The following is an 11,940-nucleotide window of genomic DNA, read 5'->3' as shown; positions in this document are numbered from 1 at the left end:
AGCGGCGCTCTAACTTCCTGTTTCGACTTTCCTAATTTGGAGGTCAATCCAACTAAATTCAGGTAAAGTGTGACCAACCCAGAATTTCGAGCCTGGCTTGAAATCTCACCCGCGGTGAGTCAAGCCAGGCTTGAGACTCTAGTGTGACCGTAGCCTATAGAATACAAACCATCTGTATAATATAGACCACCTGTATAATACAGACTAACTGTACAATACAGAGCATTGTATAATACAGAACAGCTGTAAAACGTACAGACAATGTGTATACCGCCCACCTACAGACCAACAATATAATACAGACCACCTGTAAAATCATGACCAAGAGCATACAGCCACAAGGGAATTCCACTCAGAACACATGTACAAATAGCCCACATGTACAGTACAATAAAGCCCACCTGTAAGCTCCACTCAGAACATACAATCATATATAAAATACAGACCACCTGCATACTACAGCCTTGTCAAAGAAATGTTTTAAACAGTGGTTCAATCTTAGGAAAAAATTAGAAAATGGGATGTGCTTTTCATGCAAGATAAATATTTTCTGCTGTGTAGTAAAGTTGCTTGCACCAAATAGTTTAATAATCAAAATTAAACATATGACGTATTCAGACAAAATTTAATATTTCCATGTATAGTAAAACTAGGCCTAGTGATTTTTTTTTTTTATATCATTATTATGTCAGTTGACTCTTCCATTACTAAACCGAGAATCAAGCTTCCTGAGACTTATGTATGCCTTGGGCTAGCTATGAACGTGTGTGAATCTGCATAGAAAGTAGTACTATATAGAATGGACCTTTCTAAGGAGTCCAATTAAATTTGACAGCCGAACTCTAAGAACAGGGCTAGGAGTACGCGCTTCACAAGCACACGTCATCCCACAAACATACGTGTTTGCGTATGTTTTTACGAGGTCATTTTATGGGACCTTAGCAACAATATGCAAGAAAGGTCCATTAAGATAGTGTACACCACAAACAAAATACAGACAAGTTGCAGGAAAAAAATGCATAATGTAATGATATTAGTAAAGGAACTTACTCCAAGCCTCCTGAAAACAAATAACATTTACTCCGCATTTTGCAGCAGTTTCAACAATGTCAGCGATTCTATTATGAAGTGATCCTATCTGTAAATAAGAGAAAGGCAGTTAGTTTGACACTGTTATCTGTTACTTTGCACACACAAATTAATAAATTTTATTGATTCTGAATGATTTAAAGATGTGATATAGATATGATATTCATGGATTCCAAGCAGTCACCCTTGATTTCTGGGACTCTTCGCGAAGTCAGCAGTCCCCCACACAATTCTCTCAAAAACAGCAAAATTATACCAGAATCAAATTCACCTCCCGCAAACTCAGAATATTTAGAAGTTTTTATTATCATCACGTAATACAGTAAGAGAGGTCATCATGAAACTAGTGGCATACTGTATCTAGAAGTCTTGAATGGAAGGGGGGACGCGAAGGTGAAGTTGGGGGATCAATGATCAGTTGAGGGGTGCTAATTCACAAAATAAGGTGATTTTAGGTGATTTTTAAATACTGTACTTGACTGTGATTTTTTTTGGGGGGGGCCCCCGAGTAATTTTTGCGAGGCGTACTCCTCCGTGTCCCCCGTAGATATGCCACTGCATGAAACAAAATCCTGAATGTGGCTTCCAGACAACACAAGGATCCCACTTTGAAATATCCTTGGTGTTATTCACACCAAAATACTCTCACCTACATACATGTGTACCTACTTTGGGTTACTACTAGTACATATATATATAACTGAATGACCTTACCTGTTCTGCTATGGGTGCATTTGTAGGCAGTATAATCTTGTTCTGCACTGCACCAATTCTGACAATTCGTGGTGATCTTAGCTGCTCTTGCTGAGCATCAATTGCATAGCCAAGCAACTCAAAGTCTTTCTCTCTAGCAGCCTGCTTTGCATCCTCTGGTAATTCCAGAACCCTTTTAAGAACAATTAGACAATATAGAGTATATACTTAACTGAAAATAATTAACTGTCTGGATGAATACAGGCACTTTACCAAACATCAACATTGGTATCCGTTACTTCACACACAAACTAGTTTAATATTTGACTCCCAATGCTTTAATAGTTATGATGAATTGTGCCAATTAAGGGTAGAGTAAATACCAAAAATAAATAGTATTCATACATATTTATCTTTTAAATTAGATACATTTTCAATCAGCAAGAGGTAATGCTGGTTAAAGTGCCAAAACTGCAAAAGTGCAAATCACTTCAAAACACCCTTATTGCATCGACAGCATCCTGTAAAATTGGCGTAGCCTATTTAGTACTGTAGTGACAAAAAATGTCTGCTGGAACCAATCAACGGCAAAATACCATGACCTTAGAGTCAGCACACCTGCATACTGTGTAACCAGGTGTGTAGTGAATAGGAGAGTTTTCACTCATAATCCAAATGTTCTACAAGGATTGTGAAGTATCTGAGCTGTGTTTTATACAGTACAGCTCGCCCTCGAATTCAAGAACACCTTTGGGGTGGTCTCGGGGTTCAGTCTCGCATAAAGGATTAGCTTAAGTGTTAATAGATTGAAGATTGTTATTTGGTTCCTTGACTAAAGTGGTCTCGAATTACAGGGGTCTCAGAATTAGAGGGATCACAGATTTGAGGGTGCACTGTACTACTGAGTGTTTATTGTCACCCAGGAAACTCCTCTATCATCTTTTTCTGTAACATTATGGGAAAAAATATTTTTTTTAAGTACTGTACACTAATTTATATTTCTATGTTCAAATTGATAATACTGTATGTAACTTCAAAAAGTTCATTTCAATAATGATTTTTAGGGGTACTTTTCCTGGGACCATACATCTTACTTTAAATTAAATACACAAAAAAATTAGTTATGAAAAAATTGCTGGAATCTTTTAGGAAATTATTGATATTGTTGAAACTAATGAGCATTTCTTCTGAGAGTGGTAGACTGATTTTGTGTGCAAACAGCAACATGCAACCCATACAGTAGGTCCTAGGAGGATGGGAATGTACCAGGCACAATTCCGAGATTACTACACTGGGCTTATGAGGATTAAAATAATATGGTTGCGAATTTAAAAGCTGGGGGCGACTTGACTGGCATTCGTGTGGAGATGGAGCAGCATGGAATGGGCAGAGCCGGTTGTCACAGAGAGGGGAGGAGGACGAGGAATTCTTTTCAAGAATCAAATGTTGTTGTACCGGGAACCAGTCAATTCGAGCGGATGCCACTTCGAGCGGATTCGAGCGGAATTTTTTTCGAGCGGATGCTAGTTTGAGCGGAAGAAGAACAACTTGTGCGAGTTATATACAAATTTCTTCAAAATTTCCTATTTTTGAGCTAAAAATTTGACATTTTCAAAGGGGAAGGGGGTCACACAACAGTTCCAGAATAGATAAGTGAGTAGCATAACTCAATTATATAATTTGAGCTAAAAATTTGACATTTTCAAAGGGAAAGGGGGCACACAACAGTTCCAGAATAGATAAGTGAGTAGCATATTCTCAATTACAAATATAATTTGCTTTTTTAAATACAGAACCCCAACCAGTGGCAGATCTGGGGAAGGGGGAGGAGGGGTGGTGAATAGGGTGGCTAGCCACCCCACTTTGTTTACCGTGAAAAAAATAATTGTCACTTGTCTTGTGTGTGTGTGCTTCTCGTGCACTCTAGTAAAACATACACTTTCTTCTTTTTTAAGCTGAAAAGTGCGCAATTCTATTAATATAGTTTTAACTTGTTAGCAGCCATCTTGGTAGGCCTAGTCGGAGTTGCCAAGACTGTAATTCAAACATTGTGTAATTATCAAAAAGTACTAAAAACCTTTCAGAACCTTAGTAATCAGAGCATTTTTTTTGCATTTAAAACAAACAAATACAAGAATACGGCGACGATAAATTCGCCCTTGCTTGTTATAGTTCGCACTTAGTAAATGCATCCGCTCGAACTGGCATCCGCTCGAATTGACTGGCATTCGTTGAACCAACCTAGCCTTCTTCCCATACAAAATGGTTAGCACTTGTTCGCACGTTTCCGCGGGAATGTTTTCACGCAGAATGGCATCTACACTTTCCACTTCTGCCGCCATTGAAAACTGATGAACAAAACCTCAATATTGTACCATATACAGTATAACCAGGCAGATGTATAACAGCCCTATCTATCATGTGTCATAAATCACAACACCTGTCTCTTCCTCCTCCTCCTGTGGTGAGTTGTCTATTTTCCCAGGTCACGGTGTCACGTCAACAACATAAAACAGAAGAGAAGTAGGCCCCTCCGATCCTCCTATCCTAAGTGCAGTGACCTCTGTCTGAGGGCGCTATAAATGATCAACAAGAAATAATCGATAGGGAAAAAATGGAATGTTCATACAAATCAGTTCTTTAAAGGTATGCATATAATTCTTTACATCAAATTCACATTGCATAGAACGAAGTTAATTGAGTATTTAGTAGTAGAGGCTGAATAGTAGAATTTGACCAGTCTAGTAGTACTCTATATTATAACTACTACTGTACTAAGCCTAGCCTACTAGGCCTAGGGCCTAGGCCATAATAACTAGCCTACTACTAGTTGTAGGGCATATATGGCATAGGCCTAGGCCCGGCCTATAGAGAGCCCAAGGCCTAGGTCTAGTACCACTAGGCCTACTGGGCTGGGGCCGGGCTGCGACCTATTAGTAGGCCGAGGCCAGATATTGGCATAAAATGCCTACAGACAGTCTATAGAATAGGGGACTTGGACTCCGGTAGATTTTCTATGTCTGTAAATGGGAAAAAAATAGGACCACTCAAGCATCCAGAGGTGACGGAACTAGGGGGTGCTGCGTTATGGAGAGTAAAGCATCGAGCGATAATTTTTTTTCTCCCATAAATTCTGTTTAATATGATAATATAATATGGCCTAGGCTAGGCCTACTAGCTAACTAAGCCTAGAGTAGCCTAGCCTACTATAGCTAGGCAAACCATCCATCTGTGTTAGTGAATATAGCCCAGGAGTGCAGTTTGCTTTATTAAAAAACTGTTCATTGAATGATTATAACTTTTAATTTGTTTTAAATATTTTTATATAATATTTTATTTTTGTGTTGTGGGCCAGAACTAATGGCTCTGCCGAACAGCCGCATATTAAGAATCAGGCCGGTTATATTAGTTGATAACACTAAAGTTAACTCTTAACAGTAACTTATCATTAATTAACTTAAGGCTTTCATTTTTCCTCTTTCTATGTACATTTCATTTTAAATTCATTTCCAGTGATTTTGATATTCATTGACTTGTCACACAGGAATTAGAATGTCTGGTATGTGTTTGTTAATTGTTTACAATCTAATTTAATGTATGCTGTTGTATTTTATAATGATCTACTGTATACTTAAAATATCTTTCTTTTGATCTATCTTCTGTCTTTTATCTGAAGTAGTGTGGTCTTTGTATGCTTATTTTGCAGTTTCTTTTAAGTTTCAGTGAATTTTTTTTATAAATTTTATTTCCTACCTTTTACTAAATAGTGTTTTCACATTATTTAGTTGAAAATTCCACTTGTAAAGTGAATCTTTTGCTGGTACTGTACTTTAAAATATATTTATTTCAATGCATTTATCAATTTGAAATTGGGTTTTTTTTTTTTTTTGGGGTACAGTGGTATATATTTTACTCAGAACTTTGTATTTAACATTTTATGGTTTTTGCCAGTTATATTAAAACATGGTGCGTGCCAAGCTACTGCAAAGGGCCACATTTTTTAAATTTCAACCTTACAATTTTACAGGGCTTCATTTACCACCTTTAACAAAATAAATGGACCTTTCCAAAGTACCAGTCAAACATATCAACTGACCAATCAAAACGGAGCATTCATTTTGTAATATTGTAATGTAACCGAGCGTCATTTCTATTGTTTTATGAAATACATGGGAAATGATAAAAATACAATGTATAAAAAAAAGGAGTATGCACATGTCCCACATACACACTAATGCCTGTTTACATTATGACGATAACGATTGATGAAAAAAAAGCTATAAAGCAATTGTTGATATAGAAAATAAGAGAAGTTTTCACACAAGCAGGATTCCATCGTGTATACGATAAAAATATAATTTCACAAATCAAATCAAATGACGTCATAACAATGAGAAAACAATAAAATCATAGTAGTTTAGTAGTTATAAACGATCTTATCATTTTTCCATGATCATGACATCATTTGATTTGTGAAATTATTTTTTTTATCAAATACAGTACACAATAAATCGTGTTAGTAATAAAACTTTTATTTCTTTTATTTTCATGAACAATTGCATTTTAGCTTTTTATCATTGATTGTCATTGTCATTGTGTGAACAGGCCTTTATTGCCCAGTTTAATTCGCATGGTCTCCCTTCAATGATTGGACACATTTATATTATGTCTCGGTTTGGTGATATTTTTCCATTTAGACCAGTCCTGTGCTATAGCAGTATCTATGTTGAGTGTATTTTAATACAGGTTTACATATGTTATAATGCTGTCGTTGTCTAGGAACTTATCAGCAATATCTAAGTTGATGGGGCTAGCAAAATGTTCTATTTTCTTGAGAGGACTGATTTTACATATTTTCTCATACTTTTTTAATCACATTCTGCTTTCTCACATTCGCACTTGTTACAAAACAGTAGCATGTGTTTTTTTCTTTTATTTATTCATTTTTAGATTTGTAGAATATGCATTTATTTTATTGATCTGTGATACCAAAGCCCTGACCAGACTATCAAATTTTATTTGACAAAAAAACATGTGACATTCCTACATATGGTTATGATGACATCACATCATGACCATATAGAGGCACATCATGACTATATATGGGCATACAAGAGTTTTTTGTCAAAGGAAATTTGATAATCTGAACAAAGTTCAGTTTTTTTTTGTTTTAAAATGTACTTCTGCAAATGCACAGCCAATCTTTTAGAGTTACTAATTTTCTTGTAGTTGTCTTAAGTACTAGTTTTTTTTTTAACTTATATAAAAAGTAACAAACTGACTAACAAAAAAAATTTATAATACAGCTTGTACAGCTCTGGGTAGGAGTTTATTTACCAAAAAATTTTTACACAGGTGCAATGTTTAGAATACCAGAAATATAAAATTATTGTCAACATCTTCATTTAATTTGATTATATTAAGATAATAATTTAAACTAATTTTTCTTTTGTTTAGATTTTAGTGATTTGATCAACAGTTGTAAAAACATGTTGGTTTTTACCCGCATCAAGAACAGCATACCACCTGGCAGGGGGCGTCGTGTGTGCCTTGCATCTTTCTTTATCATCCTAATTCTGATGTACTGTGTTCCCTATGTTTATGAGTACAGTTTACAGTGGAATTCCAGTGCCAAAACCTGCCTAACATCAAGGATATCAGCAATTTTAAGCGGTAGTCACGGGCATGATGCCTCAGTTCTCGATGCTCCCAGGTCGTCTGAACAAAAACTTTTACCATTTATCGGGAATGGGAATGTAGGAGTGGCAATAAATTACTACAAACCTGCTGGAATTGTGCTCCGGCATGATCCGCCTTGGGCATTTGAGATACCCTATTATCCGATTTTTAATGCCGAAGTCGAGGGATTGTCAGCCCATAGTGCTACCATACTGCACTCAAAGAGTGGCCTTGTTCATCACTTACAGTGTTATTCTATTGGAAAAGACTGCGTGTTTGTACGCCACACCTCATTTGCTCATCGAACTCGCAAGTCTGTAATAATGCAGAAGATAACTATTGAAAATCAAACCCCAAATCCTGTCACACTCACATTAAAGAGCTGGGGTTTGAATCGCTGGAAGGGTGCAAAATCTGTAACCGAGTCAATTGATTTGAAAGGTGGGACTCTTAGTTTTGAACTTATATCAGGAAAGTTTGCCACACACACGGTGCGAGATTTTACCACTGACCACTTTGTCCATATAGCTATAGGAATTTCACTGTCTGCAACAAATATTGATGTGCAACCACATGGATCACATACTGTAGAGGTCTTTACTGTTGTCCAGTACACAGAACCTGTCCTGGAGGAAGAAGTCACTAGCACCGAGTTGTCTGATTTGGTAAATAAAGTACGCATGGACATGTTAGCTTTGAAGGGAATGTCCTTCAGTGAATCTGCTAGTGAGCATACAGAAGCTTGGAAAGATATTTGGAAAGGCGAGTTTGTGCAAGAGGAAAATCTGGAGGAGGTAAATGGTGAAGGGACACATCCACAGGAATTAATCAATATGATCATGTATTACATTCTCTCATCAGTAGAGGCTCCACTCTATCATGTTGATACATCAGATATGGATAGAGCACTGCTTCTGCAAGCTCTTGATAATCCCGGTAGCTGTTACAATGGTCAGCCCACACTTTTTATGGAGCTTCTTTGGGAATCTGTTAATCAGAAGAACCAATTGTCCGATCTTGTTTCACACTGGCTTCACACACTATACAAAAGCGGATGCCAAAATCTGTTGACAGTTGGCGCAGATGGTGTGATGCAAGCCATGCTTCTGAGTTTCTTGGGAGGGCAGTTCACCAAAGAAGACCTGTCCTTTCATGCTGATCCTCACCATATCAAAGGATCACTCACACTTAAAAATCTGAAATATGGTAGTAGTGATGTTGATATTAAAATAAACAAGGCAACGGAGACCATTCAAGTCCAAGCGAATAGTTTTCAGAAAGGAAATCCAAACTATCAGCTGTTTGCTTGCGAAACTGGATGTAAAAATGACCCTGTTCTTGTCAGTCATAAAATAGAAGTACTGGCATTGAAGTGGACTGAACCAATGACTCCATTTCTGTACATATCACATGAAGCAGATCATCTGGTGTTCCTTCGGAAAAAAGTAATCCATTATCGTTACTTGCATACAATGGATGAGTTACCATTAATTGTTAGCCATAAAGGAATCCATGTTCCAGTGATATTATGGGTGTTCATTGGAATTCTCATATCTATATTCCATCTGTTTCTAATTCGACTTATTTACAATGAATACTGCTCGGGGGGTTTTCAGGATCGCTTTAGGAAGAAGAAAACATCTTCGTCAATTTGAATGGTTTCATTTTTGTGTAAAATTGCTACAGTGAAAGGTTTTGCATAATAAAAATGTTGTATTTTCTTGAATTTGTTTTTTGATTGTTAGATAAAATATATGTAGTTTCAGGATCAGGACCTATTGTACTGCATTTCAATATGAAAAACAATCTCAAGAACATATGATAATTTATTGATTTTTATGCAACAGTACTGTAAAAACTACTTTAAAAAAAAATTAGAAATGTATATTTGATTTTGGTCCATATTTTTAACGTCCACTAACACTGTAGGCTTAATTGCACATCCATCCCTCTACTTAATAGAATGATTCCAAAAAAAACTTTATGAATTTTGCTTTTACAAGAAATAGATTAGGATCAAAATACACGCTTTCCAAGGCAAACCATACATGAAGGTTGCTATAAAGTACATTATTCATAAAAAGATATTGATATTGATATATTACTAACAAATTATTCCTTTACAAATTAATAACTAAACTTAGCCAGCATTACTGAGCATTTATTTGATGCTATCTAACTTTTGTTTTCTGAGAAAGTTTATGAATTTTGCCATTCGAAAAAAATGTGTTGGTATTATTCTGCAATATAAATCTGATTTTCATACATGTGTGCAATATAATAGTAATTATATTAACAGTCTTATGTGCTTACTGTGATGTAAGCCTAATCATAATAATATTTAGCTACTGAAAATAGATCAGCTATTGGCATCCATTGCCTAGACAATGTAGTTGGAATACTTCTCATGATGATTTTTCACTTTTTTATTGATATACAGTATTGTAATATTGGGTCTAGGCTGGTTGCAGTGGCTTAAGTCCCCCCAATCAGTCTGGTCAAGCCCTCCCCCCCTCAATCGGCCAAAGCTCGTCGGGTAGTCGGACTGAAAAAAAAAAAAATGGGCCTAGTTTTTCCATCCCAGCCATTTCCGGCTGTCCCAATCTTAGAAAAATAAAATCTTGTTTTGGGAAGACGGGACACCCCCTCCCATACCCACTCCCGGCTCGGGCCTTCGGTTATAGTTACACTCATAAATACCTGTCTCTTATACACATCTAGATGTGTATAAGAGCATCTTAGGCCCCCCATAAATTATATCCTATATCATTTCCCCTCCCCCGGACATTTTTTCACAGGTCACCGGAAAAATAAGGGGGAAGGAGTGAAATACAGGGGGTACGTGTATTTTATTTGACCAGTAGTTTTTTACCTCCTTAACTTCTGTTGTCTTAAAATTTGTTTCATTCTTTTCCTTTTCTCATTTTTACTACTTACCTTTCTTTTCGTTTCTAGAATCCTAGAGATAAAATCAGACCAACATTTAAAAATGCTGACTGACCAAAACCCTTATTTACAAAACAGGAAGCTTTTGATTGCATGACAATCGTAGGACATAGAACGTACAGTAATGACATCGCATAAAGCATGCGGGAACGTTGAATTCTGACGGTTGCACAGATTTATTTATTTCAGCATAAAAACATCAAAATACAATTAGTAGTGCCACAAAGGCTAAAATTATTGCATGTACAAAAAATATATCAATATAATTATATAAAAATATTAAATATCATTAATTATTTCACAAAAGTACACATGAGATACATAACTAGGATGCAATTTGGCCAAATCTACGTTGCGCAGGGGACATAGGACAGTCAAGCATGAGTGAATCCGTTCTAGCATCGCGTCGTCATGCAAATCAAAATTTTTCTACTGTCACTGTGTTTGGGCAACATAACAATTTTTTATTTTTTCGTCATATTTTTTTGTGTAGGTGCAATTAATTGAGGCTACTCAATCAATCCCAGCCAGTACTAAGATGCACACCTAAGGATGTTTATTGGTGTGCCTAGACTTCATTATGACATTAAGGAAGTCACTTTAAAGATGTACTGTCCCATTCAAAATACCCCAAAAATTAAAAAAAAATCATTTTTCAAATTAACTTGCTAATTTTGAAATAACATAAAAACTTGAATATAGAAGTGTATTTTAAAAATGTTGACCCATAAGACTTCTAGTCACTGGAAGTGTTTTATTATTTTTATCATCATTATCCAGTATAAAAAAAAAATTCAGGGTACACATTTTTTGAATTCAATAATTTCTTTGCTCAAGTTAATAATTTGTATGTTACATGAAAATGAGCCAGTTAATTTCAAAATTAGTTTTTATAATTTTTTATGTCATTTTCAGGGGACAATACGTCTTTAATAGAAAACCTTGTTTATCCGTTTAAATGTGCTATTTTGACTTGTTTTTTTTTTTTCCGTTAATCATTTTCCACGATATTGATTTCTGTACTGTTTAATTGTACTTTTTTTGTTTATGCATAATATTTGGTATTATATTGATATCATTATGACCATCATTATTATTGTAATGTATATATTGGGGTTAGAGTGCTGGGTAATTATTAGTACACTGAAAGATAAAATGGCCAACTAACAAACGAACTAAGAATAGAAGGTTCAAGGTTAAGTTTATTCATCATGTAAATACTTTATGTGAAATTCATTTTCTTGAATCCAAAAAAACTGATGGAATACCAAAAATAAATTAAAGATTTTAAATCAACTACAGAAATAACTAAAATATACATAAATATAACCCAAATAATAACCATAAATATAACACAAGGTATCAATAGACAACTAGAAATTGAAACCAAGGTACACTGTATATTACAATAAACAAGTCACTATATTTTTTTTTTTAGATTTAAAAGAGTATAAAAGACCAGCAATAAATATATATATTATGATAATAGCCCCCTACTTATCTACATGGATTTAATCAGATATTTAAGTTTGT

General features: G+C 35.4%; 2 protein-coding genes across 4 annotated transcripts in view; one reads left to right on the top strand and one right to left on the bottom strand.

The window, feature by feature from the left end:
* Positions 1-4,314, bottom strand: part of LOC117116958 (beta-ureidopropionase-like) — a 17,258-nt gene extending 12,944 nt beyond the window's left edge. The window contains exons 1-3 of one of the 2 annotated variants that reach the window (XM_033261109.1): positions 4,024-4,314; positions 1,804-1,975; positions 1,051-1,138 (exon numbers count right to left, since the gene is read on the bottom strand). In XM_033261109.1, coding sequence (XP_033117000.1) covers positions 1,051-1,138; positions 1,804-1,975; positions 4,024-4,124 — 361 coding nt within the window. In that variant the 5' untranslated portion in view covers positions 4,125-4,314. The remainder of the gene's footprint in view (positions 1-1,050; positions 1,139-1,803; positions 1,976-4,023) is intronic. The other variant, XM_033261108.1, reaches the window with a different exon arrangement.
* Positions 4,315-4,331: 17 nt separating this feature from the next.
* On the top strand, positions 4,332-10,022 carry LOC117116957 (uncharacterized protein KIAA2013 homolog). 2 transcript variants are annotated; one of them, XM_033261105.1, is made up of 3 exons: positions 4,344-4,428; positions 5,296-5,341; positions 7,240-10,022. In XM_033261105.1, exons 2-3 carry the CDS (start codon positions 5,335-5,337, stop codon positions 9,114-9,116), a joined length of 1,884 nt encoding a protein of 627 aa, XP_033116996.1. In that variant the 5' UTR covers positions 4,344-4,428; positions 5,296-5,334; the 3' UTR covers positions 9,117-10,022. The 2 variants fall into 2 exon arrangements, with proteins under 2 accessions (XP_033116997.1, XP_033116996.1); XM_033261106.1 differs by lacking the exon at positions 5,296-5,341 and having other exon boundaries at positions 4,332-4,428.
* The last annotated feature ends 1,918 nt before the right edge of the window (positions 10,023-11,940 follow it).

This window comes from Anneissia japonica, unplaced genomic scaffold (assembly GCF_011630105.1).
Source record: "Anneissia japonica isolate Jap-2015-1 unplaced genomic scaffold, ASM1163010v1 scaffold287943_len491860_cov182, whole genome shotgun sequence".
Classification (NCBI taxonomy): domain Eukaryota; kingdom Metazoa; phylum Echinodermata; class Crinoidea; order Comatulida; family Comatulidae; genus Anneissia; species Anneissia japonica.
Note: the sequence above shows the minus strand (reverse complement) of the source record. Positions and strands in the feature narration are given on the sequence as shown.